The 27846-nt window shown below is 41.6% G+C and overlaps 1 protein-coding gene across 1 annotated transcript in view; it reads right to left on the bottom strand.

Moving 5' to 3' along the window:
• The window catches only part of LOC140211217 (guanine nucleotide-binding protein G(i) subunit alpha-2), a 321281-nt gene that overhangs the window by 147023 nt on the left and 146412 nt on the right, over window positions 1-27846 (bottom strand). Inside the window, exons 3-4 of the mRNA XM_072280827.1 lie at window positions 20572-20713; window positions 4246-4406 (exon numbers count right to left, since the gene is read on the bottom strand). Coding sequence (XP_072136928.1) covers window positions 4246-4406; window positions 20572-20713 — 303 coding nt within the window. The remainder of the gene's footprint in view (window positions 1-4245; window positions 4407-20571; window positions 20714-27846) is intronic.

Here is a 27846-nt window from a genome sequence, read left to right on the forward strand (position 1 = left end):
CAGGCTGTCAAGATGGCAGCAACTCAATTAAACACCCATTGGAACAGCAGTGTGCACAAGCGTAACTCAGAACTCACAACACATGCAGAACCTTGAATTCGAATGGGGACAGCAGCAGAGGACCATAAACATACACTCAGTAGCCACTTCATTAAGTACAGGAGGTACCTAATTAAGTGACCGAGTACATGCGATTTTGTTGCTGAGTTGGAGTTGTTTTATCTGCGCCGTGGAAGATGCATAGTCACCTCAACTAGTAGTATTTTGTGCAGGATCTATGATAGGAAAACATTGCCAGGTATGCAACAGCCACTTAGCATGGGAGATGTCTAAATTATAGAACACTGACAGTAGTTACAATGAAAATTATTTTTCTGGGTGCTAGGGTCAGATAGCTCTTAGTCAATTAACCATGTTGCCATGCAATGCATATAAAAAACATTAGCTTTGTCACATGAACATTGAAACATACAGCAAAAAGTATATTTTGCGTCCAATCAAATCACAAGACCATAAGACACGAGCAGAATTATGCCACTCAACCCATCAAGTCCATTCTGCCATTCATGGCTGATCCTGGATCCAATTCAATCCCATTCCCCTGCCCTCTCACAATACCCCTTGATGCCCCAACCAATGAGGAATCTATCAACTTCCACTTTAAATATACCCATGGACTTGGCCTCAACTGCAGTCTGTAGCAGGGCATTCCACAGATTCACCACTCTTTGGCTATATAAAAAAAAATTCCTCCTCACTTCTGTTCTAAAAGATCGCCCCTCAATTTTGCATGCATTCTTCTAAATTCCAGAGAATACAGGCTCAAAGCTGCCAAATGCTCCACACGTTGACCCCTTCATTCCCAGAATCATCCTCGTGAAACTCCCCTGGACTCTCTCCAATGACAACACATCCTTTCAGTTATGCTGCCCAAAACTGTTGACAATACTCCAACTGTGGCCTGATTAGTGTCATATAAAGCTTCAGCATTATCACCTTGTTTTTATATTCTATTCCCCTTGAAATAAATGTCAACACTGTATTTGCCTTCTTTACCACAGATTCAACCTGTGAATTAACCTTCGTGGAGTCTGGCACAAGGACTTCAAAGTCCCCTTGCGCCTCTCGAAGTTAGAATTTTCTCCCCATTTAGATAATAGACCACACTTTTGTTCCTTTTACCAAAATGCATCATACATTTCCCAACACCATTCCATCAGCCACTTTTTTGCCCATTCTTCCAATTTGTTCAGGTCCTGCTGCAATTGCATTGCTTCCTCAGCATTACCTACCTCTCCACCCATCTTCGCATCACATTTGGAAACTTTGCCACAAAGCCAATTCCACTATCAAAATCATTGACAAGCAATGTGAAAAGTAGCAGTCCCAATACAGATCCCTGAGGAACACCACTGGTCACTGGCAGCCAACCAGAGAAGGCTCACTTTATTCCCATTCTCTGCCTCCTGCCCGTCAGCCATTCCTCTATCTATGCTAGTATCTTTCCTGTAATGCCACAGGGTTTTATCTTGTTAGGCAGCCTTATGTGTGGCACCTTATCAAATGCCTTCTGAAAACCATGTAAATGACAGGACTGCTTGCTACTACTACAAACATTGACTACAGCTCTGCTTTTAATACCATCATTCCAAATAAACTGATTCCTTAGCTTCGGAATCTGGGCCTGAGCACTCAGGTCTGCAGCTGGATCTTCACAGACAGGACCCAGGCTGTAAAAATAGGGGACAGGCTCTCCTCTACAATCACTCTGAGCACCAGTGCCCCACAAGGCTGTGTACTCAGCCCCCTGCTGTACTCACTGTACTCCCATGATTGTGTAGCCAAGTTTCCTTCAAACTCAATATATAAGTTTGCTGTTGACACCACAATTGTAGGCCGTATCTCGGGTAATGATGAGTTTGAGTACAGAGAGGAAATTAAGAACCTGGTGACGTGGTGCGAAGAAAATAACCTATCCCTCAACGTCAGCAAGATGAAGGAATTGGTTGTTGACTTCAGGAGTAGCAGACCGCACGACCCAATTTACATCGGTGGTGCGCAAATGGAACAGGTCAAAAGCTTTAAGTTCCTCGGGGTCAATATCACAAATGACCTGACTTGGTCCAACCCAGCGAATTCACTGCCAAGAAGGCCCACCAGCGCCTTTACTTCCTGAGAAAACTAAAGAAATTTGGCCTGTCCCCTAAAACCCTCACTAATTTTTATAGATGCAACATAGAAAGCATTCTTCTAGGGTGCATCACAACCTGGTATGGAAGTTGTCCTGTCCAAGACCGAAAGAAGCTGCAGAAGATTGTGAACACGGCGCAACACATCACACAAAGCAATCTTCCGTCCTTGGACTCACTTTACACCGCACGCTGTCGGAGCAGTGCTGCCAGGATAATCAAGGCCACAACCCACCCAGCCAACACACTTTTCATCCCTCTTCCCTCCAGGAGAAGGCTCAGGAGCTTGAAGACTCATACGGCCAGATTTGGGAGTAGCTTCTTTCCAACTGCGATACGACTGCTGAACGGATCCAGACCCGGATCTGGGCCTTACCCTCCAAATATCTGGACCTGCCTTTCGGTTTTTTTTTTGCACTACCTTACTTTCCATTTTTCTATTTTCTATTTATGATTTATAATTTAAATTTTTAATATTTACTAATTTTACTATTTTTAATATTTAATATTTGTAATCCAGGAAGCAGGAAGCGCAGAATCAAATATCGCTGTGATGATTGTACGTTCTAGTATCAATTGTTTGGCGACAATAAAGTATAAAGTACAAATCAATCTAACAGATTTGCCAGACAAGATTTCACTTCACAGAAACCATGCTGATTTTGACTTACTTTATGAGTCTCCAAGTAGCCCAAAACTTTGCCCTTAATAATGGATTTCAACACTTTCCCAACCACTGTTAGACTAACTAGCTTATAATTTCATTTATTTTGCCTTCCTCGCCTCTTAAAGAGTGGAATGACATTTGAATTTTTCCACTCCTCTGGGCCCATGCCAGAATCAAAGGATTCTTGAAAGATCATGACCAATGCATCTGTCATCTCTGCAGCAACCTTTTTCAGGACTCTGGGATGCGCTTTTTCTTTTGGAATAGCATCAGCGAGGATTGTGTTGGGGGCAGCCTGCAACTGTTGCCATGCTTACAGCACCAACATACCTTACTTTCCATTTTTCTATTTCCTATGTATGATTCATAATTTAAATTTTTAATATTTACTAATTTTAACTATTTTTAATATTTAATATTTGTAATCCAGGGAGTGTGAAGCGCAGATTCAAATATCGCTGTGATGATTGTACATTCTAGTACTAATTGTTTGGCGACAATAAAATATAAAGTATAAAAGATATGTTGATCTACTTGCTTAGAAACAAAGTGCTGTACAGTTTTCAGGCTGCGTAAAAAATTTCTGCACAGACCAATGGTTGCAGCTGTAAAAAAAAAATTGGCAAGATACCAGCCAGGTACAAGTCAATGACAGAAATATACTTACTGTTCCTAACTCATGATCTTGTATGACATCTGATGGAGATCACACACTGCTTCAGTAAAATATTTTAGATTAGTACTGTCTGCTTTTGTCCAATCATCGTTCCTTATACAAACTTAGCTGAAGCCTCTTATACCCAGAAATGTAAAGAAAGCAATCATTCCTCTGCACTTGTAGATTAAGAGAAGAAATTCTAACCAGCATTCAGTACATCACTATCAGAATCATGGATACGTGTTGCTGGAAACCACTGAACCACTGAAGTTTACTGTCACTTATTAGAGTCAGAAAAGATCAAACAAAAAGAGCACAAGAATTCAGGATTAAAGTATAACCATTACTGATTAATCTCACAAAACTGCAGTGAGAAGCAACTCTAAAATGTTATTTCATTCCAGGATCATGCTTAGAATCCAAATACAAAATAATTATTTTGGCAAATGCTGCAATAGACTGATATTATAAAACATTTCTTATCATTTCTGCCATTAGTATTTGGGAACATAACTGAAATACTTCATTTTCTACAAAGACAAACCAATTTCCTTGCAAGTTGTTCCGATTTTTTATTATTTATATATAACTTAAGAATTTCACAGACAGGGCAACATAAGAATTTGAAAGGTTTTGTGCCCTCATTCATCATCCTACTCAATTAACTACTGAGAATGGTTCCGTGTGCAGGAATCCAAACAAGGAGGAAAGGGAAAGATTGAGAGACTTACTATGCAGCTGAGTCATTAAGTTGGTATTCTCTGGATCGGCCAAAACAAGCTTGAACTCCAGCGTCGCCCCAAAGCCTCCTGATCACATTTGCCAGGTCTTCGGGCAAGATGCCTTGCTCCTCAGCAGTCCCAGACAACGCAAACAATTGGCGGGCATCATCCTGCAAAAAGAACAAAAGTGAGAAATGGTCCTATCATGGTCAACCTCAAACAGACAATCTCCACAGGATAGCAGTTTGGAAAATGTAATATCCCCCTTGAGGAATTCACAAATCACTTTCAAAATATGTGTGAAAATGAAAAGAATTTATTTTTGACCTTCATTTCTTAACAAATGCAGAGATAATACTGTTTCACATCATACAAAACTGTGATATGGACCACGTTTAGGAATGCAACCACCCCATAATGATGGGGTCACCTGTATGTATTTGTTTTTCCCTCTCCTCCACCAGCCTCGAATCAAAATACTCCTATTTGTCTCCAAAAAAATCATAGAACATTTTTAGCACAGTACAGATACTTCAGCCCACGGCATTGTCCTGACCTTTAAACCTGTACTAAGATCAATCTAAACATTCCCTCCTACATACTCCCCCATTTTTCCATCATCCATGTGCTATACTCATCTTGATATACAGTACCACAAGACTAAGAAAAGTCATAACACATTTGAAGATAAATGCTTGCTCCACAGAGCACTTATGTTTCAATCTCAAATAATGGTGCATCCAAACAATGCCATGATCTTTAGTTTACACCAGCTTTCCTTATGACCTCAGTGTGACTACCATTTTAAGTTGCACCAAACGATAAGCTTTGTTGCTGTAACTTATCTCCACAAACTAAATTCAGATTGTTCAAACTGATTGCCACTGGGTCTCCAACAGCCAAAACAGAACACATGATACGCGCCACTCAAATTTTGAACCAGTTCCAGACAAGATATTGAAGCTTCCTGCTTAAGAGGCAAGTGCAAATCTGAAGGAAGATGCTCCATGTCAATTAAAGTTAAGAATTGTTATTTATTCTGATATTATTAAACTATTCCATCTTCTTCCTTCCACTGAGAATTTTCTACAAAGTGATCATGAAATTAAGAGATTGTTAACTCCAAGTTACTGCAAGTGTCAGCAGACATCCAACAGAATTAGTAACTTCAAACCACACAAGGAAGTCAGACAATGTTAATTCTGCTCATGGGACACACCCTGAACATGACCCGTTTTGCCCTTCAAGGGCTCACTGAGCTGTGCACTTTACAATTGTTTCCAGCTGTTTACTCTTATTTCACAGCTTCTTCAAAAATGGAACACCCTTAAATTTCTCAAGCTTACTTCTTATAATATTTAACCTGTTTGAGTTCTCAGGTCTCTGTCAGTCTCTTAAAACAGCTGTTCCCAACCACCAGGCCGCAAAGCATGTGCTACCGGGCCACGAGGAAACGATATTTGGTGAGTCAGCTGCAGCTTTCCTCATTTCCTGTCATGCACTGTTGAACTTGAACGCACACGAGGTCATTATGTATATATCATCCATGTCAGCGCGGGAAGATGATCAACTCTGAGCTTGCAAATGGCGGCAAGCTGAGAAGTATGTTTGACATAACATCTCTGCCGGCATTCTGGATCAAAGCCAAGGCTAAATATCCTGAGATAGCCACAGAAGCACTGAAAACGTTGCTTTCATTTCCAACATATCTCTGCGAAGCGAGGTTTTCTGCAATGAATGCAACGAAAGCTAAGTTGCGGAATAGAATGGACATCAGGAACCCCCTTCGAGTATCGCTGTCTCCTATCACCCCTCGATGGGACCGCATTGTTGCAGGGAAACAAGCCCAGGGCTCCCACTGATTCAGCGATATTGGTGTGTTGCAATGATTTTATATGTTCATACGGGGAAAATATGCGCTGTGTGTTTAATATCCAAATGTTACTTAAAATGTTCTGATGCTATTGACTTAGAAGTGACTAATAATTGACTTATCACTATATTCATGGGAGGAAAATATGCGCTGTGTGTTTAATATTAAATGCATTAAACCCTTTTAGAAATGAAATTGAGTGTATTAGCCACTTGTAAGTGATTTATAGTTGACTTATCATCTATATTCCGGTCGTGATTAACACCACCCCACCAAGGTTTCCAACTGTCCTACAATAGCCAGGGCATCCTGTATATTGGGTTAAATTGGTTTGTCCCATACAGCAGAGGTCCCCAACCTTTTTTGCACCGCGGACCGGTCTAATATTGACAATATTCTTGTGGACCGGCCAACCCGGGGGGTGGGGGGTGTTCAAGTAGGGTTAAACTCACCTCAACATGTCTTTTACAGTTAGGGTCGCCAACTTTCTCACTCCCAAAAGTAGCAGTCAAATCCCAGGACACTTCCCCAGGAAAGACTACAATGACCATGAAGCCTTGCGCGGGCACCTGTGTAATGGTAATTGTAATTGCTTCTTTGCTTCACTCCATTTCGGCACGAAAGGTTTCATAGGAATGCTCTACCTTAGCAGGGGAAATATGGGACAAACCAATTTAGCCCAATATACGGGATAGCTGGCAACCCTATGTTCAAGTTCAACAGTGCGTGACAGGGAGTGAGGAAAAGTGCAGCTGACTCAGCGTTTCCTCATGATCCGGTAGCACATGCTTTGAGGCCCGGTGGTTGAGGACCGCAGCCATACGGGACTGCCCTTGTCCCGTATTTCCCCCGCGAAGGTAGAGCACTCTTATGAAACCTTTCGTGCCGAAATAGTGTAAAGCAAAGAAGCAATTATCATTAATTTATACCGGAAAATTTTTGAGCATTCCCAGATCCAAAAAATAACCTACCAAATCATACCAAGTAACTCATAAAACCGAAAATGACACTAACATATAGTAAAAGCAGGAATGATATGATAAATACACACTATATAAAGTAGAAATAATGTATGTACAGTGTAGTTTCACTGAACAGAATCGCCAAAAACGATTTGTAGAAAAAAAATACAGTACATATACGCATGGGCACAGAGGTCATGGTAGTCTTTCTTGGGGTAAACACAACATATTTGACTGGTACTCTTGTCAGTTGGCAACCCCCCCCCCGGGTCAGCCGGTTCACAAGAATATTGTCAATAATAATCTGGTCCGTGGTGCAAAAAAGGTTGGGGACCCATGCCTTAAAATATATATTTTTTTAAAAAATCACCCTCAAAAGATAATTGACACGTCATTTTTTTTAACTACACTCCTAAACTGTGAAATTCAATATCTAAAGCTATAAGGGTTTAGATATCCAGCTGCTACTTTGAATTATATCTATATGAAAAGTGCTCTATAAATGAATTACTATTATGCAAAAACTTGATTCTGAAAGTCTAAACCACAAAGAGATCTCTAAAAAAAAAAATTTGGAAAGTTCTGAAACCCGGCAGCAAATCTTGATTCAGGAAATCCAGCTGTTTTCCAAAAAAGTTAGTTGTGCAATAGATGCAGCAGATTATCAAACTCTTTATCATATATGCCCAAATTGACCATGGTTTCCAACCTCACCATTTCCAGAATAGGAACAAGGAGTTTTAATAATACAATGAGAGAAAAATAGAACTACTATTGTTTCCTCGGTCTTGTTCTCCTCTCTAGAGGAAATCAGGATTACCCAGGGAGCCTTGCCAATTTCCTCAGAACTTTACCAAAAACTTTATCCAATAGAATGAAGGGCCAAGACCAAACTGCAATCCTGCATGGAAACTTGAAACTTGAATAAAAGCAATTCAGTGGTCTTACAGGATTTAAGTGGCTCCATCAAGAATGGGTTATTACAGTAAATTAAAATGTTATTCCTCTTGGATTGCAAATACCTGCAGCTTATGAACAAGATCCTGTCAATAGCACCAATATTTAGTAAATCACTTAACTTTGCTTTTCACAGATTAACTGAGGAAAATAATTTTAGGATTGTTTAAAAACTACACTGAGAACTAAAAGGAATCCTCATCATCTTAGAATTAATAAAGTCTATTGCAATAAGTTAACTATAATTCAAATGTAGCAAATTTCTGCCCTTAGAATATTCATTGAACAATACCACACAGTTGCCTTTGCGTAAAATAAAGGAAGGAAATTGTGAGCCAAATATCAAAACTGGCACAGTGGTAAAAGTGATGGTATATATTGCAGAGTGATTAGCAAAGTATGAGTGATCTGGGAATTCATAAATTGAGACAGTGTCCAATAAAAGGATAGTAGCTGAACTTCCATAAAGCACCATTGAAGCCGCATCTCAAAAAGTATCTTTAATTCCAGTAGTAACATTTAAGGATTAGATTATGAGGACACTCAGTCCTCATTTATTGTCATTTAGAAGTGCATATATTAAAAAACTCCAGAATGATATCACAAGAAACACAGGACAAACCAAGACTAAAACTGACAAAACCATATAATTATAACATATAGCTAAAACAGTGCAAAGCAATACTGTAATTTGATAAAGAGCAGACCATGGGCACGGTAAAAAAAAGTCTCAAAGTCCCAATAGCCTCATCATCTCATGCGGACGGTAGAAGAGAGAAACTCTCCCTGCTATGAACCTCCAAGCGCCGCAAACTTGCCGATGCAGCACCATTGGAAGCACCTGACCGCAGTGAACTCTGAGTCCGTCTGAAAACTTTGAGCCTCCAACCAGCCCTTTGACACCGAGCACCATCCTCTGCTGAGCACTTCGACCCGGCCCCAGCCGCTGAGCAACAAGCAAAGACAAGGACTGGGGGCCTTCCCCTCCAGAGATTCTGGATCACACAGCAGCAGCAGCAGCAAAGCAGGCATTTCAGAAGTTTCACCAGATGTTCCTCCGTGCTCTCATGTCCGTCTCCATCAAATCAGGATTGTGCATGGCACCCTACTTGACAAATAACAGACATCACCAAGGTCACCCAGTGCAGCAACAGCACTAGCTGAAGTACTGCTGCGTTGCGGTGCTCAACAACTGCCCGAAAGGAGAAGTTGAAACTGCAAAGGATTTGATGGAGAGCAGGGGTAATTAAATTCATGGAGGATTCAGACAAAATTGACAAGACAAATCCCTTCCCAGTGGCAAAAGGGCCAAATATATTACAGAATGGAAGCTGATTGCCAGAAGAGCCAAAATAGACACAAGGAAAATATTTTATACAGTGACTGGCTGAAGTCTGACATGCGCTGCCAGTGAAAACAGAGGCAGATTCGATTGTAGAACTTAGAAGGGAGCTGAAAATTTATTTGAAAGAACTTACAGAGTAAGGGCATTGGAAGAGGGTCCAGTTGATTGATCTTGCATAGAATTGCATGGATTCAACAAAATTGGCACATATTACCTTTGACATTAACTCCAACTTGGACCTCAAATGCTACTTAATTCCTATCAGTTGGCTGCCAGAGAATCAATATAACTTTTGAATCAAATCCTCATAGCTTTTTTAGCTTCCACTGCACAATCAGAAATTGTCAAGAGATCAAGTAGCATCAGTAGAGGGGAAACAGTTAATCTCTCAGATATATGACTTGATCAGAACTTGTTAACCTGAAAAATTAAATTAAGTAGCATCCCTGGACACCTAGTATTTCCTGGATCTCCTGCTTTGGATTATTTCCAAACGGCAACTCTGGCAGGATTTGCAAGACATTACTTCCTACAAAGAGAAACCCAATAGCATGAATGGCAGCAATGCTTCACTACCAGATGAACTCAATGCTTTCTATGCACGCTTTGAAAGGGAAAACACAACTTCACAGATCCCTGCTGCACCTGATGACTCAGAGGCCAATGTTAGACTGTCTTTAAAGAGAGTGAACCCTTGCAAGGAAGCAGATCCCAATGGAGTACCTGGTAAGGCAAGTGCGAATCAACTAGCGGGAGTACCCAAGGACATTTTCAACCTCTCTTTGCTGCGGGTAGAAGTTCCCACTTGCTTCAAAAAGGCAACAATTATACCAGTGCCTCAGAAGAATAATGTGAGATGCCTTAATGAATATCACCCGGTAGCACTCACATCGATAGTGATGAAATGCTTTGAGAGATTGGGACCACCTGGATAACACAAACACCTCTGTCAGAATGCTATTCATCGACTATAGCTCAGCATTTAATACCATCATTCCCACAATCCTGATTGAGAAGTTGCAGAACCTGGGCCTCCGTACCTCCCTCAGCAATTGCATCCTCGACTTCCTAACTGGAAGACCACAATCTGTGCAGATTGGTGATAAAATATCCCCCTCACTGACGATCAACACTGGTGCACCTCAGGGGTGTGTGCTTAGCCCACTGCTCTACCCTCTGTATACACATGACTGTGTGGCTAGGCATAGCTCAAATACCATCTATAAATTTGCTGACGATAGAACTACTGTTGGTAGAATCTCATGGTGACGAGAGGGTGTACAGGAGTGAGATGTGCCAACTAGAGGAGTGATGCCACAGCAACAACCTGGCACTCAATGTCAGTAAGACGAAAGAGCTGACTGTGGACTTCAGGAAGGGCAAGACAAGGGAACACATACCAATCCTCAGAGGTATCAAAGTGGAGAGAGTGAGCAGTTTTTATTTCCTGGGTGTGTCAAGATCACCGAGGATCTAACCTGGTCCCAACGTATCAATATAGTTATAAAGAAGGCAAGACAGCGGCTATGCTTCATTAGGGGTTTGAAGAGGTTTGGCATGTCAACAAGTACAATCAAAAACCTCTATAGATGTACCATGGAGAGCATTCTGACAGGCTGCATCACTGTCTGGTATGGGGTGGGGTGGGGAGCTACTGCACAGGACAGAAAGAAGCTGCAGAGGGTTGTAAATCTAGTCAGCTCCATCTTGTGCACTAGCCTACAAAGTACCCAGGACATCTTCAGGGAGCAGTATCTCAGAAAGGCAGCACCCATTATTAAAGACCTCCAGCACTCAGGGCATGCCCTTTTCTCACTGTTACATCAGGTAGGAGATACAGAAGCCTGAAGGCACCCACTCAGAGATTCAGGAACAGCTTCTTCCCCTCTGCCATCTGATTCCTAAATGGATATTGAACCCTTGGATACTACCTCATTTTTTTTAAATATGCAGCATTTCTGTTTTTTTGCACTTTTTTAACCTATTCAATATACGCATACTGTAATTGATTTGCTTATTTATTTTTTTCTCTTCTATATTATGTATTGCTTTGAACTACTGCTGCTAAGTTTACATATTTCATGTCACATGTCAGTGATAATAAACCTGATTCTGACATTGGCAGAATTTTTCATTTTCGGTGTTTCAACAGAGCAAAAGATTGTCGGCCGAATGTTTACTGCTTCGAATAATTTACATGGATACTTCTCAGAGTTCATCGTATCTGCTGATATGAACTGGAACAGGCTGTGTTCTTAAATAGTTACTAAAAAAGTTGCATGAAACACGCGAGGAGAGACAAGCTTCACAGTAGGTATATTGCACGGATAAGAGGGAGAAGGTTGAAGGAGGGAAAAGGAAGAACACGATTACAGCTCAGGCGGAGTTTGGAAGCCATTTTTGGTGTCATCTGTAAGCAGTCTGTATGTCCTCGTCGTGGGATCCACAGGATTTCTCCAGGTCCTTCAGTGTCCTCCCACAGCTCAAAGACATAGGTTAATTGGCCATTGTAAATTGTCTCATGATTAAGATAGGGTTAAATCGGTGTTGTTGGCACTGCAGCTTGAAGGGCTGATAGGTCCTATTCCACAACGTATCACTAAATAAATTAATTAAATAAAATATTATATATATATATTTAAAATCACATGATCCATCAGTGGTGCCGAAATGGCTTTGGCATAAAGTTATCTCACTGACTGGATACACAGGGTATCGAATCCAGAACGCAGCAAGTAAGCAGCAAAGTCAACGCAAAAACAAAGTACTGCAGAAGCTGAACATCCAAAAATAAAACATAAAAAATGCTTAGAAGTACTTAGGTCAGCAGTAACTGAAGAAAAGAATACCTAACATTTCATTTGAAAAATCAAACTGAAAACAGGTAAAGACATAAGTCACTACTTCTGAACCATGTTGTCAAAACCGTGCAAAAATAGCAAATGCCTTCCGCTCTTTTTATTAGGAGAGAATTGAGTAATTCCTGCATCATCAGGATCTCCAGAGTCTTCTGCAGGCACTGCAACATTCAGCCATTATGCATATTACTAAATGGTAATAAAACTGAATTGCAAAACGTCTAGTCTATTTCCTACCAACACTTGCTGCATATAGGTGAACTATACCAAACAGCAATGGAGTAACAAAATTCATGCAACAGTATGCATTCCATCAAATTAATTGATAACTTACCTTGACATAGCAATATTTTAGATTTAAGTGACTCACAGCACAAGAATTACTTACAAGTATTACTGCCAGTTCAGCTTATAACCCACGAGATGTGATATCAAAGTATTGGAGGTTTTAAAAGAGCAGCTGTCCACTTAACCTCACACATATCATCTTGGGAAACCTGAGCTTGTTCTACTTCAATCAACATGACATAACATCAACAGATGATGGCTGAAACTATCTGATTTCATTCCAGGGTACTGGAACTTAACTGCACAATTCTTTTCTCTTCTTTACCCAGCCATTCATCCACCTTGCCATCTTGGTTACACCCTACCACTAAAGATATTTCTTCACTATTGCCCCAGAAACGATCAAACTTTGATCAGAGCAGCAACTACACCTTTGTATACCACACCAAATGCCAAATGACAGCTGCTACTAGTTAAGAGTGCTCACTGATATCTTTAACCTCTCACTCCGGCAATCTGAGGTACCCACCTGCTTCAAGCAGGTCAATTACATCAGTGCCCAAGAAGAACGCGGTAAACTGCTTCAATGACGATTGTCCAGTAGCACTTACATCCATTGTAAGTTTTGAGAGATTCGTGATGAAACAAATCAACTTCTGCCTGAGAAGTAACTTGATTCCACTTTAGTTTGCCTACCAGAGCAACAGGTCCACTTCAGATGTCATTTCCATTGGCACTTAACTCAACCCTGGAACATCCAAACAGCAAAGATGCATACATCCAGATGTTCTTTATCGATTACATCTCAGTATTCAATATAATCATCCCCTCAAAACTAATCAATAAGCTTTAAGACCATTTTGGGCAATTGGATCCTCTATTTTCTCACTTGCAGACCCCAGTCATGGCGGATTGCCAACATCTTCTCCAAAATCTCCTTCAATGCAGTTGCACCACTAAGCTATATGCTTTACACTTATAGCTGTGAGGCTAAGCTCAGCTCCAATTCCATATTTACCATATTAAAGGTGGTGACAAATCAGCATATAGGAGGGAGACTGGTGCCACAGCAAAAATCTCAGACAGATTTTCAATGTCAGCAAGATCAAGGTGCTGATTATTGACTTCAGGAGGAGGAAACTAGAGGTCCTCATGCAGTCTTCATCAGGGAAGAGAGGTGTAGAGGGTCAGCAACTTTAAATTCCTTGGTGTTATCATTTCAGAGGATCTGTCCCGGGCCCAGCATGCAAGTGCAGTGTCAAAGAAAGCATGGCAGTGCCCCCACTTCTTCAGAAGATTGCAAAGATTCAACATGACATCTAGTTTTTGTAGATGTATATATAGTGGAGAGCATATTGACTGGTTGCATCAAGGCCTGGAATAGAAACACCATTGCCCTTGAATGAAAAATCCTACAGATACAGCAGATACAGCCCAACCCAGTTTACAAGTAAACTCTCCTCAATTCAGTACATCTACATGGAGCGCCGTCTCGGGAAAGCAGCATCCATCATCAGGGTCCCCCACCACCCAAGCCATGTTCCCTTCCCATTGCTGCCATCAGGAAGGTACAGGGACCTCAGGACCCACACCACCAAGTTCAGGGACAGTTATTGCTCCTCAACAGTCAGGCTCTTGAACCAGAGGTGATAACTTCACTCGTCCTATCACTAACTGTTCCCATTAATGGACTCTCCAGGGACTGTTCATCTCTTGTTTTTGATATATATTATTTATATATATTTTTCTCTTTGGTATTTAAAAAGTTTGCTTTTTCCATTTTGGATGAGATCTATCATGGATATTATTGTTTCTTGGATTTACTGTGTATGCCCACATGAAAACAAATCTCAGGGTTGCATATGGTGACATTTGTACTTTGATAATAAATTTACTTCGAATTTTGAAGATCAAATTCTTAGACCATAGAATAATCTTCACTTGGCAAAGTTCACTTGACCTAGCAAATAAAAACTGTAGGAATATCCAGGCCTTGTGCGAAAGTTTAAATACCAGTTAAACACACAAACTCCAATAAAGAATAACCAGCAAAGAATATCTTTCAACATTCTTGCAATGGTCAATTATACTTGATAATCAGTTGCTCCTTAAACAGGATTCATTTTAACACATGAAATGTTCTTCTCACTCTCTGATGCCAGTAGACTAGAATTAGATGTCAACTTGAATTAATATTTTGCCAAAGCACAGCTGTGGAAAAGAAAAAAAGCAACAAATGGATGTAAAAATGCTCTTGCATACTACTTTAGAGGTTGTAACAACAAAAGATTACTAACTGAAGTAATAGGTATAGGTTCAGAAAATGTCAAAGGACTGGGGAGAGGGCGTCCCAGTAGCATAACAGTTAGTATGATGTCATTACAGCTCGGCGCATCAGAGTTGGAAGTTCAATTCAGGCATACATCTGCAAGGAGACTGAACGCCCTCCCCTGTGGAAAGCATGGTTCTTTTCCCCAAGCGCTCCAGCTTCCATCTACAGTCCAAAGACCTATTGGGTAGGTTAATTGGTCCCACAATTAGGCTATTGAATCAGGGGTTTCTGGGTGACTCAAAGGACTGGAAGGGCTGGTTCTATACTGTATCTCAAATAAATGTGGTAAATTGGATCAGCAAGTTTGCTGATGACACTAAGATTGGAGGCGTTGTGGACAGCAAGGAAAGCTTTCAAAGCTTGCAGAGGGATCTGGACCAACTGAAAAAATGGGCCAGAAAATGGCAGATGGAATTTAATGCAGACAAGTGTGAAGTGTTGCATTTTGGAAGGGCAAATCAAGGTAGGACATACACAGTAAATGGTAGGGCACTGAGGAGTGCGGAGGAACAAAGGGATCTGGGAGTTCAGATACATAATTCCCTGAAAGTGGCGTCACAGGTAGACAGAGCTGTAAAGGCGACTTTTGGCATTCTGGCATTCATAACTCAAAGTATTGAGTATAAGACTTGGGATGTTCCAGTGAGGTTGTATAAGACATTGGTGAGGCCAAATTTAGAGTGTTGAGTGCAGTTCTGGTCACCTAACTATAGGAAGGATATCAGTAAGATTGAAAGAGTGCAGAGAAGATTTACTAGGATGTTGCCGGGTCTTCAGGAGTTGAGTTACAGGGAAAGATTGAACAGGTTAGGACTTTATTCCTTGGAGCATAGAAGAATGAGGGGGGATTTGATAGAGCTTTACAAAATTATGAGGGGTATAGACAGAGTGAATGCGAGTAGGCTCTTTCCACTTAGATTAGGAGAGATAAATACGTGAGGACATGGCTTTAGGTGGAAGGGGAAAGGTTTAGGGGGAACATTAGGGGGAACTTCGTCACTCAGAGTGGTGGGAGTGTGGAAAGAGCTGCCATCAGACGTGGTAAATGCGGACTCACTCTTAAGAATAAATTGGATAGGTGCATAGATGGGAGAGGTCTGGAGAGTTATAGACTGGGTGCAGGTCAATGGGACTAGCGGAATGAAGTTTCACCACAGACTAGAAGGGCTGAATGGCCTGTTTTCTGTGCTGTAGTGCTGTATGGTTCTAAATATACAAATGGGAAAGATGAAACACGAGGAAAATAATAATATTCCAGTAAAGTGCTATTCCTTTCCTTTAAACAACTTGCACACTTACCTAGGTAACACAATAAAGTTCAACTCTAATAGTGTACATTATAGGATATAAATTAGGATCACAAGAGCTGAGAGTTAGGAAGGACAGAAAAACAGACAATAAAATTTAAACTTGTGCCACCAGGAATGGAAATGATGAGCTGATGGGATTGCCAGCTGTGATGAAGAAAGAAAATTTGGGACAGGTTTATGTCTATTGAGGATTGGAATGATTAGATTAGATTATGAGGACACTCAATCCTCGTTTATTGTCATTTAGAAGTGCATGCATTAAAAAATGATACAAAGTTCCTCCAGCGATATCACAAAAATAACAGGACAAACCAAAGACTAACACTGACAAAACCACATAATTATAACATATAGTTACAGCAGTGCAAAGCAATACCATAATTTGATGAAGAGCAGACCATGGGCACGGTAAAAAAAAAGTCTCAAGTCCCAATCGACTCCGATAGTGCCCAATAGCAGGCGGCAAAAAGGGAGAAACTCTCCCTGCCATAAACCTCCAAGCACCAACTGACAATGCACTGGAAGCACCCGACAGCCAACTCTGAGTCCATCCGAAAACTTCGCGCCTCCGATCAGCCCCTCCGATACAGCCTCCCGAGCGCCATCCTCTGCCGAGCACCTTCGACCTTGTCCTGGCCGCCGAAACAAGCAAAGCCGAGGATTCAGAGGCCTTCTCCTCCGGAGATTCCGGACTACAAAGTAGCACCGGCAGCGAAGCAGGCATTTCAGAAGTTTCTCCAGATGTTCATCCGTACTGTCACGTCTGTCTCCATCAAATCAGAATTGTGCACGATACCTACTTAACAAATACCGCTATCATTTCTGGAGCGGCCTCGCGCTGCCATGATATTGAAGTACTCGAAACTGGAGGCGATAGAAGCATAGTGATTTCAACTATGTGGTGTTATGGTTGAAAATATGTAAGATTAAAAATTAGCTTAATTTGTCACACGCACTTTGAAACATTGAATCTGTCTGAGGAGTGTGCTGGAGGCAGCCTGCAAGTGCTGCCATGCTTCTGGTGCCCACTGAGCATGCTCACGACTCACCAACACTAACTCTGCTTTTGGAACGAACAGGGAAACTGGAGCATCCAGAGGAAACCAACTCGGTCACAGGGAGAATGCACAAATTTCTCACACGCAGCAACAGGAACTGAACCCAGCGCTGTAAAGCACTGCACTAACCACGACGTTTTAATGACGTCCTCACTGTGAAGGTGCAAGTAGTTTTTTTTATTATGCAGCAAATAGGGTGTAAAGTTCCAACTCCGGGCTAGTGATAAGACTGGGGCAATGACTGTTGTACTTATTCATGGAATATAGGCTAACACAGAAATGGATAACATTTATTGCACATTCCTTAATGCCCTGAAGAAGCTGTAGAATCAATGTCAGGGAGCAGAACAGAAAGCACTGGGAACATCTTGCTATTATATCTGGTTTGTTCTGGGGTGAAGTTAAGAGTCATGGGTGATCATAATGTAACCAATAACCTGAAAAAAAAACAGAACTTGAGGCTGTATTATGCTGGAAAGGTCAATAGACAACAGGTGCAGGAGTAAGCCATTCGGCTCTTCAAGCCAGCACCGCCATTCATTGTGATCATGGCTGATCATCCACAATCAGTACCCTGTTCCTGCCTTCTCCCCATATCCCTTGACTCCCGTCTTTAAGAGCTCTACCTAACTCTTTCTTGAAAGCATCCAGACAAATGGCCTCCACTGCCTTCTGAGGCACAGCATTCCACAGATCCACAACTCTCTGGGTGAAAAAACTTTTCCTCAACTCCATTCTAAATGGCCTGCCCCTTATTCTCAAATTGTGGCCTCTGATTCTGGACTCCCCCAACTTCGGAAACGTGTCTCCTGCCTCTAGCGTGTCCAATCCCTTAATAAACATATGGTTCAATCAGATCCCCTCTCACCCTTCTAAATTCCAGTGTACACAAGCCCAGTCGCTCCAATCTTTCAACATATGACATTCCCGCCATCCCTGGAATTAACCCAGTGAATCTACGCTGCACTCCCTCCATAGCAAGAATGTCCTTCCTCAATTTGGAGATCAAAACTGCACACAATACTCAAGGTGGGGTCTCACCAGGGCCCTGTACAACTACGTCAGGTGGGTAGAGAAGTTTTCACAATTGTTTATTGCCATTCTTCTGCACGAGTGCAAAGGAGAACCAAAGGATTGTTACTCCGAATCCAAAGCAGGACAAAAACATAAAATAAAAAACCCAGAAAGGAAATCAACAAATATAGAAGCAATTGTATATTGTATAAATAACTGTTACACATCAACACTAACTGTATGTAGATAAAAGTGACACTATGTGATGTGTGTGTAGCGGTGGTAGGGGGTGTGGAAGGGTGATTTAATTGGTGGGGATGTTGAGCAGTCTGATGGCTTGGAGGACATAACTGTTTTTGAGTCTGGAGTGGTCCTGCAGTGGATGCTGTGTAGCCTTCTCCCTGTTGGGATTGGAACAAACAGTTCGTACGTAGGATGGGTGGGATCCTTCATGATATTGCTGCCCTTTTCCTGGCACCTTTCTATATAGATGGGGGGTAGGATTTGTTGGTAGAATGATGGCAGCAGAATTGTGTAGAAGTAACCCATTTAGACAGAAGGTAGCTTTCTCCTATGCCTTGCCAAGAATGTGCTGAACAGCACTGCCACACACATTTCAAACAGAAGCGGAAAAATCAAGAACTGCTCAGAATCAACAATTCAGCAAAGAGCTGCATGATTCCAAAAAAAAAACTCCCCCCCCCACCCATTATATCCTATAGCCACAGGAAACAATATTCACATCTTACTCAAAAATAACATCTACAATGAAATTATAGAAAGCAAATGCCCAGGATTTAAATGCTCAATTCATGGCCACATAATTTCACCCTATCAACAATCTCTTTGTCCTTTCCCACCTTTCTGCTACCAAAACTTGAATTCTCTTTGCCAGTTCTGAAATGTCTGACCTGAAAAATTAACCATCTCTGTGGAGGTTCTGGCCAATCACTGATTTTTAGAACATAGAACATAAAAATTGACAGCACATTACAGGCCCTTTGGCCCACAATGTTGTGCCGAACATGCGACCTACTCTAGAAACTGCCTAGAATTACCCTACCGCAGTTTCCTATTTTTCTAAGCTCCATGTACCTACCCAAGAGTCTCTTAAAAGACCCGATTGGATCCGCCTCCACCACCGTTGCCAGTAGTGCATTCCATGTACTCACCACTCTATGTGGAAAAACTTATCCCTAACATCCCCTCTATAGCTACTTCCAAGCAACTTAAAATCCTGTCCCCTCATGTTAGTTGTTTCAGCCCTGGGAAAAAGCTTCTGGCTATCCACGTGATCAATGCCTCTCATCATCTATCAGGTCACCTCTCATCCTCTGTTGCTCCAAGGAGAAAAGCCCAAATTCACTCAATCTATTCTCATAAGGCACGCTCTCCGATCGAGGCAACATCCTTATAAATCTCCTCTGCACTCTTTCTATTGTATCAACATCCTTCCTGTAGTGAAGTGAGCAGAACTGAACACATTGTTTTTTTTTTGTTTTTCCTAGAAGCTCTAAATACTGAATTACTAAGTATTTAAGCTGTGGTTTAAGCTGTAAAATACAGAAGATTGGCATCATTTAATAATTCAAGTTTTGCTCATTAAAACCAGAGTAATTATACATAAATCAGCTCTCTGAAAATAAAGTTGCTATCTCCTTAAAACTCCCTCTCCTGCAACTCATGCATCAGGCATACGATAGCACTTGCTTGACTGGATTAGATTTATTGTTAAAAGTTTTTCATCCTAGCTGCTTCTCAAAAATTTAAGCCTGAGAAACACTTTAAATATATAAAGTCTTGCACACTCAAGGGCTCAGTATTGCCATAAAATGAAAAGCATCAAGAGGGGATAAAGGGGAAAAGGAACAACTCTTAGGAGGTTTCTCAAAAAGCAAAGGAGCAGAAACAGAGGATTAATTGGCATTATGAAATTCAATTATGGCAGCATTTCATATTTTATTATCAATGTGTTCCAAGTTCATACCCACAACAGTTGTACCATTATTATTCCACATTTATGAAAATTTAGTTGGCGTACAGACAACCACCACTCCGTTAACAGAATTCACAAATCACTACTAAAACTTGAGATATGAAATAAAAATCAGTATGAAAATTATTTAGTAATTTATATTCTTGCACTGTACTGCTGTTGCAAAACAAGTTTTACATCATAAGACAGTGAAAACAAATCAGATTCTGAAAACACACTCCTGGATTTTTTTCTTCAACTTGCATTGATGCACAGCTCTGCATTTCAGAAAATTGCGGTACATTACACAAGGGTCACCTATAGAAGAAATTTCCACTATGTTTGCCTTTGTATATTACTTACAGCTCTGCTGGGCTCTCCAAAATCAATCTTCAGGTTTCCCATAGCTTTGATGATGGCCATTATCGACTGGATGGTGTTACTATACACCACAGCTTTGTACTGCCTGCATTCTTCTTCTGAGTATCCATCTTCATGAATAATCCTATGGAAATTATAAGATGATGAATCTGAATCTCAAACTTAAGTTATTTGAGTAATACCGAGATCATGAAAAGATGCCAAAAATTATGCCCAAATTTCTCACTGCTTAACATCTGAGCACCTGTTACATCTGAGAGCTAATTGTAAAAGACTCTCATCAGTCACTTGATTCTAAAAAAGCATATACAGGTTGAGTCACATACCTGGAACAATCCAAATTAGAGTATTTTTTTTAATCTCAAATTTTAAATATTAACAAAGTTGCTCTGCACAGAAGTATTCCAGAATAAGAACATTAAGCAATCATTTAGGAAGTACAAAGTGTTAAATTAACAAACAGGAACTGTAACTTCAATTAATGATTCATTCCTCACGGTGTCAAAATGGTTGTGATTCATCTAGTGTGGTAATGTAGTTGGTGGCGCTCGTCTATCTCACTTACAGCGCTGGCTAGCAGTCCGGCAAAAAGGGAGCTGAATATTTAAGTCTCCCTGCCACTCCAACAGCAAGTCTCATGTAGCACCTTCTCACCAGTGACACACAGAAACTGAGCTCCCTTTGGACTCAGGCTGAACTACAGAGGATGGGGAGGAGGTCTGGCCCCTGCACACATAGTGCGCAGGTTCACCAGTGTGTGGACACACCATTGTGCTCATGAACCAGATCCCCAGATATGGGTAAATAGCTCCACTGCTTTGTGGGCAGCCTCGGGAGAGACTAAGGCTACAGGAGTAAAGCTAAACAGCAAATCTGGAGTGCAGCCCTTAAAGTAGCTGGACATCATTGAACATTGTTCTGGCAGCTCCTGCAGTCAAGCTGGTGTCAAACGTGTTGTTTCATAAGCTTTCCTTTGGATTATACTGGTGAACCACCCTCATGAACACACTCAGCTGTCCCAAATGATATTGGAACTCCACAAACATGAGAACTACAAACACTTCACAATTGAACTGAGAAATATTAGACAACAAGATATAGCAGAAATAGGCCATTTTGCCCGTGTCTGTTCCACCATTTCATCATGGCTGATCCATTATTCCTCTCGGTCCCAATCTCCTACCTTCTTCCAGTATCCCTTCATGCTTTGACCAATCAAGAATCTATGAATGTCCTCCTTAAGTATTCATAAAGATTTGAATTGAATTAGCTTTACTTAGATCCTTCAAATACATGAGGAATAAAAATCTTTACGTTACGTCTCCACTCAAATGTGCAATGTGCAATTACAGTAATTTATAAACATTATGTACAACAGGATAGAAAATAGGTGCAGGAGTAGGCCATTCAATATAACGTAGAAATACAGCAGCTTCAGTATGAATTAATCAGTCTGATGGCCTGGTGGAAGAAGCTGTCCCTGGAGCCTGTTGGTCCTGGCTTTTATGCTGCGGTAACATTTCCCGGATGATAGCAGCTGGAACAGTTTGTGGTTTGTATTACTTGGGTCTCCAATGATCCTTCGGACTCATTTTATACACCTGTCATTGTAAATGTCCTGAATAGTGGGAAGTTCACATCTACAAATGCCACAGCTGCTTGTGGCAACAAATTCCATAGATTCACCACTCTCTGGCTCAAGAATTTCCTCATCTGTTCCAAAAGGCACTACTCTATTCTGAGGTTGTACCTTCTGGTCTTAGATTCTCCCACCACAGGAAACATTCTCTTCTGATCTACTTTATCAAGTCCTTTCACCTTCACTAGGTCTCAGTGAGGTCACCTCTCATTCTTCTGAATTCCATGAATACAGGCCCAGAGCCATCAAATGCTCTTCATATAACAAACCATTCAATCCTGGACTCATCTTCATGAACCTCCTTTGAATGCTGTCCAGTTTTAGCACATCCTTTATCCTTTCTAAGATAGACCCGGCTGGTGGCGTAGTGGCATCAGCGTCCTGCGTTCGAATCTAGCCAGCTCGCTCCCCTGCAGGCTTTCCACCTGTGCTGGGTTACGAGCTGGTGATCTCTTTGGAAACTCACCCAGCAGAAGGCAAAGGCAAACCACTGCTGTAAATTGCTTCATACACGAATCCCCACTATGTCAGAGAGGCGTGGAGGGAAATTGTCCGCTAACCGGAGGAACTCCAGATGCAACATACCTTTCCTTTTTTTTCTAAGATCAGGGGCCCAAAACTACCCACAATACTCCAAGTGAGATTTCATCAGTGCTTTATATGACTCAATATTATATCCTTACTTTTAAATTCTCGTCCTCTTGAAGTGAATGCTAACATTGCATTGGCCTTCCTCACCACAGACTCAACCTGCAAATTAACCCTTAAGGAATTCGGCACAAGGATTCCCAAGTCCCTTTGCACCTCAGTGTTTTTGTATTTGCTCTCCATTTAGAAAATAATTAACCTTTCATTTCTTCTTCCAAACTGTATGACCATACACTTCCCAAAACAGTATTCCACCTGCCATTTCTTTGCCCATTCTCCTAATCTAAGTCCTACTGTAGCCTCTTTACATCCTCAAAACTACTTGCTCCATCCAACTATCTTCACATCGTCTGCAAACCTCGCAACAAAGCTATCAATTCCATCATCCAAATCATTGACATACAACTCAAAGAATCACACAGACCTCTGTGGAACACTACTAGTCACCAGCAGCCAACCAGAAAAGGCTTTTTATTCCCACTCTTTGGGTCCTACCAATCATCCACAGCTCGATCCACGCTAGAATCTTTCCTGCAATACCACAGGCTTGTAGCCTGTAAAGCAGCCTCATGTGTGGCACCTTGTCAAAGGCCTTCTGAAAATCCAAATCCACAACATCAACCAATTCTCTTTGTCTATTCTGTTTGTTATTCCTTAAAAGAATTCCAACAGATTTGTCAGGCAAGATTTTCCCTTAAGGAAACCATGATGACTATGGTCTATTTTATCATGTGTCTCCATATACCCTGAGATCTCATCCTTAATAATCAACTCCAATATCTTCCCAACCACTGAGGTTAGACTAATTGACCTATTGCATCCTTTCTATTGCCCCTTGCCCTTCGTGAACACTGGAATGACATTTACAATTTCCCAGTCTTCCAGAACCATTCAAGGATCTAGTGAATCGAGAATTCGAGAATCTAATGCCAAAATTGGCTTTTATAGCAGGCAATGGATTTAGAAATGAGGAAGTTTAGCTACAGTGTAAAGATCAGAGCCAGAGAGTGGACCCTTATTTAAGAAAATGTCTATGTGGAGAAGATTCACTGGGCTCGTTCCTGGGGTGAGATGGAGAGATGAGGAAGGAGCATGAGAGCTCAGTAACGTGGTAACACAGTGTCATGACAACAACCATTGCCTCGATGTCGGCAAGTGAAAAGAGCTGAACATTGACCTCGGGAACGGAGGAGTACACATGCTCCTGCTTACGCCAGTTCCTCCCTCTTGGCTCCATAGTCCCCTTTGCTCAACTGTAATACTGACACTTCCGATTTTCCCTTCTCCCTCTCAAATTGTAGATGAAAACGTATTATGGTCAATACCTCCTAATGGCTCCTTTACCTCGAGTTCCCTTATCAAATCCGGTTTATTACACAACACTAAATCCAGAATTGCCTTCGCCCTGGTAGGCTCCAGTACAAGCTGCTCTAAGAATCCATCTCAGAGGCACTCCACAAACTCCCTTTCTTGGGGTCCAGCACCAACCTGATTTTCCCAGTCTACCTGCATGTTGAAATCCCCATAACAACCGTAGCATTACCTTTGTGACATGCCAATTTTAACTCTTGATTCAACTTGCACCCTATATCCAGACTACTGTTTGGGGGCCTGTAGATAACTCCCATTAGGATTATTTTGCCCTTACAATTTCTCAGCTCTATCCATACTGACTCTACATCTCCTGATTCTATGCCCCCCCCCTCGCAAGGGACTGAATTTCATTCCTCACCAACAGAGCTACTCCACCCCCTCTGCACATCAGTCTGTCCTTTTGATAGGATATATATCCTTGAATATTCATTTCCCAGCCCTGGTCCACTTGCAGCCATGTCTGTTATTCACAGAACCACACAACATTACAGCACAGAAACAGGCCTTTTGGCCTTTCTTGGCTGTGCCGAACCATTTTACTGCGTAGTCCCACCGACCTGCACCTGGACCATATCCCTCCATACACTTCCCATCCATGTACCTGTCCAAGTTTTTCTTAAATGTTAAAAGTGAGCCCGCATTTACCTCTTCATCTGGCAGCTCATTCCACACTCCCACCACTCTGTGTGAATAAGCCTCCCCTAATGTTCCCTTTAAACTTTTCCCCCTTCACCCTTAACCCATGTCCTCTGGTTTTTTTCTCCCCTAGCTTCAGTGGAAAAAGCCCGCTTGCATTCACTCTATCTACACCCATCATTATTTTGTATACCTCTATCAAATCTCCCCTCATTCTTCTACGCTCCAGTGAATAAAGTCCTAACCTATTCAACCTTCCTCACTGTCCACCACACCTCCAATCTTTGTGTCATCAGCAAATCTGCTGATCCAATTTACATTGTCATCCTGATCATTGATATAGATGACAAATAACAATGGACCCAGCACTGATCCCTGTGGCACACCACTAGTCACAGGCCTCCACTCAGAGAAGCAATTCTCTACCACCACTCTCTGGCTTCGTCCACTGAGCCAATGTCTAATCCAATTTAAAACCTCTCCATGTCTACCTAGCAACTGAATCTTCCTAACTAACCTCCCATGCGGGACCTTGTCATACAACATCATACTTGCCAATTTCCAACTGAGCCTCAAGCTCATCCACTTTATTTCTTATACGTCATGCATTCATATCTAATGCTTTTAATCCATTACTCCCCTCACCTTTCACATCAACTCCTATTGCACTTGGCCATACTCTCTGGTCCCTTCCTGAGCTTTCTACCCCATTAATTCTGTTGTCTTTCTTAACTTTTCTTATTCTCTTTCCCTTTAACTCCATCCATATATTTCCAGTTCGTCTGCTCCCCCCCTCCGACTACTTAGTTTAAACACATCCGTGTGGTAGTGGCAAACCTGCCTGCCAGAATACCGCTCCCCCGCCTGTTAAGGTGCAACCCGTCCCTTTTGTACAATTCATCCTTACCCCAAAACAGATCCCAGTGGTCTGAGAATCTAAATCCCTGCTCCCCACACCAGCTCCTCAGCCACACATTCAGATTCCCTATCTCCCTGTTCCTGCCCTCACCAGCACGAGGAAGCAAACCAGAGATAACCACCCTGGAGGTCCTGCTTTCCTGGTCCTTCTGAATTGCTTCCAGAAATTCCAGCCATTGCTGCTCTGATGTCATGCCTGCCAATGTTCTTTTCCAATCACCTCTGGCCAACTCCTTTCTCATGTCTCTGTAATTCCCTTTACTCCACTGTAATACTGATACATCTGACTTAAGCTTCTCCTTCTCAAAATTCAGGGTGAATGCAACCATATTATGATCACTTTTCCCTAAAGGTTCTTTTACCGATAGCTCTCTAATCAATTTTGGTTCATTGCACAACACCCAATCCAGAATCTGATCCCCTAGAGGGCTCAATCACGAGCTCCTCTTAAAACGCTATTTTGAAGGTACTCTAGAAATTAGCCTCCTGGAATCCAACACCAACCTGATTTCATCTACCTGAAATCTCCCATGACTTTTAACATTGTCCTTTTGGTACGCATTTTCTATCTCCCGTTGTAATTTGTAGACTGCATCCTTACTACTGTTTGGTGGTCTGTATGCAACTCCCATCAGGGTCTTTTTACCCGTGTAGATCCTTAGCTCTATCTACAATGATTCAAGACCTTCCGACCTTATGTCACCTCCTTCTAATGATTTGATTTCATTTTTTGTTTTTTTTTAAAAAAAAAACAGAGCACGGCCACCCGTTTCAGAACTGTGTATCAGACATGGCTATAAGGAGCACTGGGGCCCCACAGGAGACTGTATTGGTTCCCTTCCTATTTACCCTGTATATCTCCAATTTTAGATACAACACTGAGTCATGTCATCTGCAGAAATTCTCTGATGACTCAGCAATAGTTGGGTGTATAAAGGATGAATACAAGGAAGACTTTGTCAAATTGTGCAAGCTAAATCATCTGCAACTCAACATTATAAGACAAAGGAGATTGTGATGGACTAACCCTGTTACTACTGATGGTGAGGACGTGGATGTGGTGAGAACTTACAATTACCTGGGGGTGCACCTGGATGACAGACTTGAGTGGAACACCAAAAGAGGCTGTTTCTCATCCTCTGCATGCTACTTTGGCTGAACATGGGAGCACTTTTAATAATAGACCAAGACAAATGCGCTGCTCCAACAAGCACTATATGAGGCTATTCTTACCCTCGGCCATGAGGCTCTATAATGAGTCAACCTATTGCTGGGGAAGTGATGACCCCCTCCTGTTAGACTGCTTGAGGCAACTTATTTTTTATTCTTTCTACTTCTGGTATTTTATCTGTACACTAAAACGCTGTAACACTGTAATTCCATTTGAGATCAATAAAATATCTATATTCTTGCCCATCCTTTCGATACAATGTGTTTCCTTGGGCATTAACCTCCCCATCTATTGATGGGGCTGGATTGCCTGATCTTGCAGATTTGGAGCCATGGTAGCTTTCATCAGTAGTCACCAAACCCTAACCTTCTGCTCAGTAGTGTCACTGGGGTTAATCTCTAGGCCTATTGACTGTGGGTGATCTCCTCTTTCAGCAATCTAGGATGCATCAAAGTATTACTGCACCTTGATCAGTAATGGCCAAGACCAAAACCAAGAGCCTGGGTTAACACACGAGGAGTGATTGATGGCTCTGGGCCTGTACTCGCTGGAGTTCAGAAGGATGAGGAATCTTTCTGAAACCTATTCAATATTGAAAGGCCTAAATAGAGTGAACCTGGGGAGGATGCTTGCTATAGTGGGGGAGTCCAAGACTAGAGAGCACAGTCACAGAATAAAAAGACGTCCCTTGAGAACAGAGATGAGGAGGAATTTCTTGAGACAGAGGATGGTGAATCTGTGGAATTCATCACCACAGACACCTACGAAAGCCAAATTATTGGGTATATTTACTGCAGAGGTTGATAGATTCTGGATTAGTGAGGGGTGTCAAAGGTTATGTGGAGAAGGCAGGAGAATGGGGTTGAGAAGG

Source organism: Mobula birostris, chromosome 16 (assembly GCF_030028105.1).
Source record: "Mobula birostris isolate sMobBir1 chromosome 16, sMobBir1.hap1, whole genome shotgun sequence".
Lineage (NCBI taxonomy): Eukaryota > Metazoa > Chordata > Chondrichthyes > Myliobatiformes > Myliobatidae > Mobula > Mobula birostris.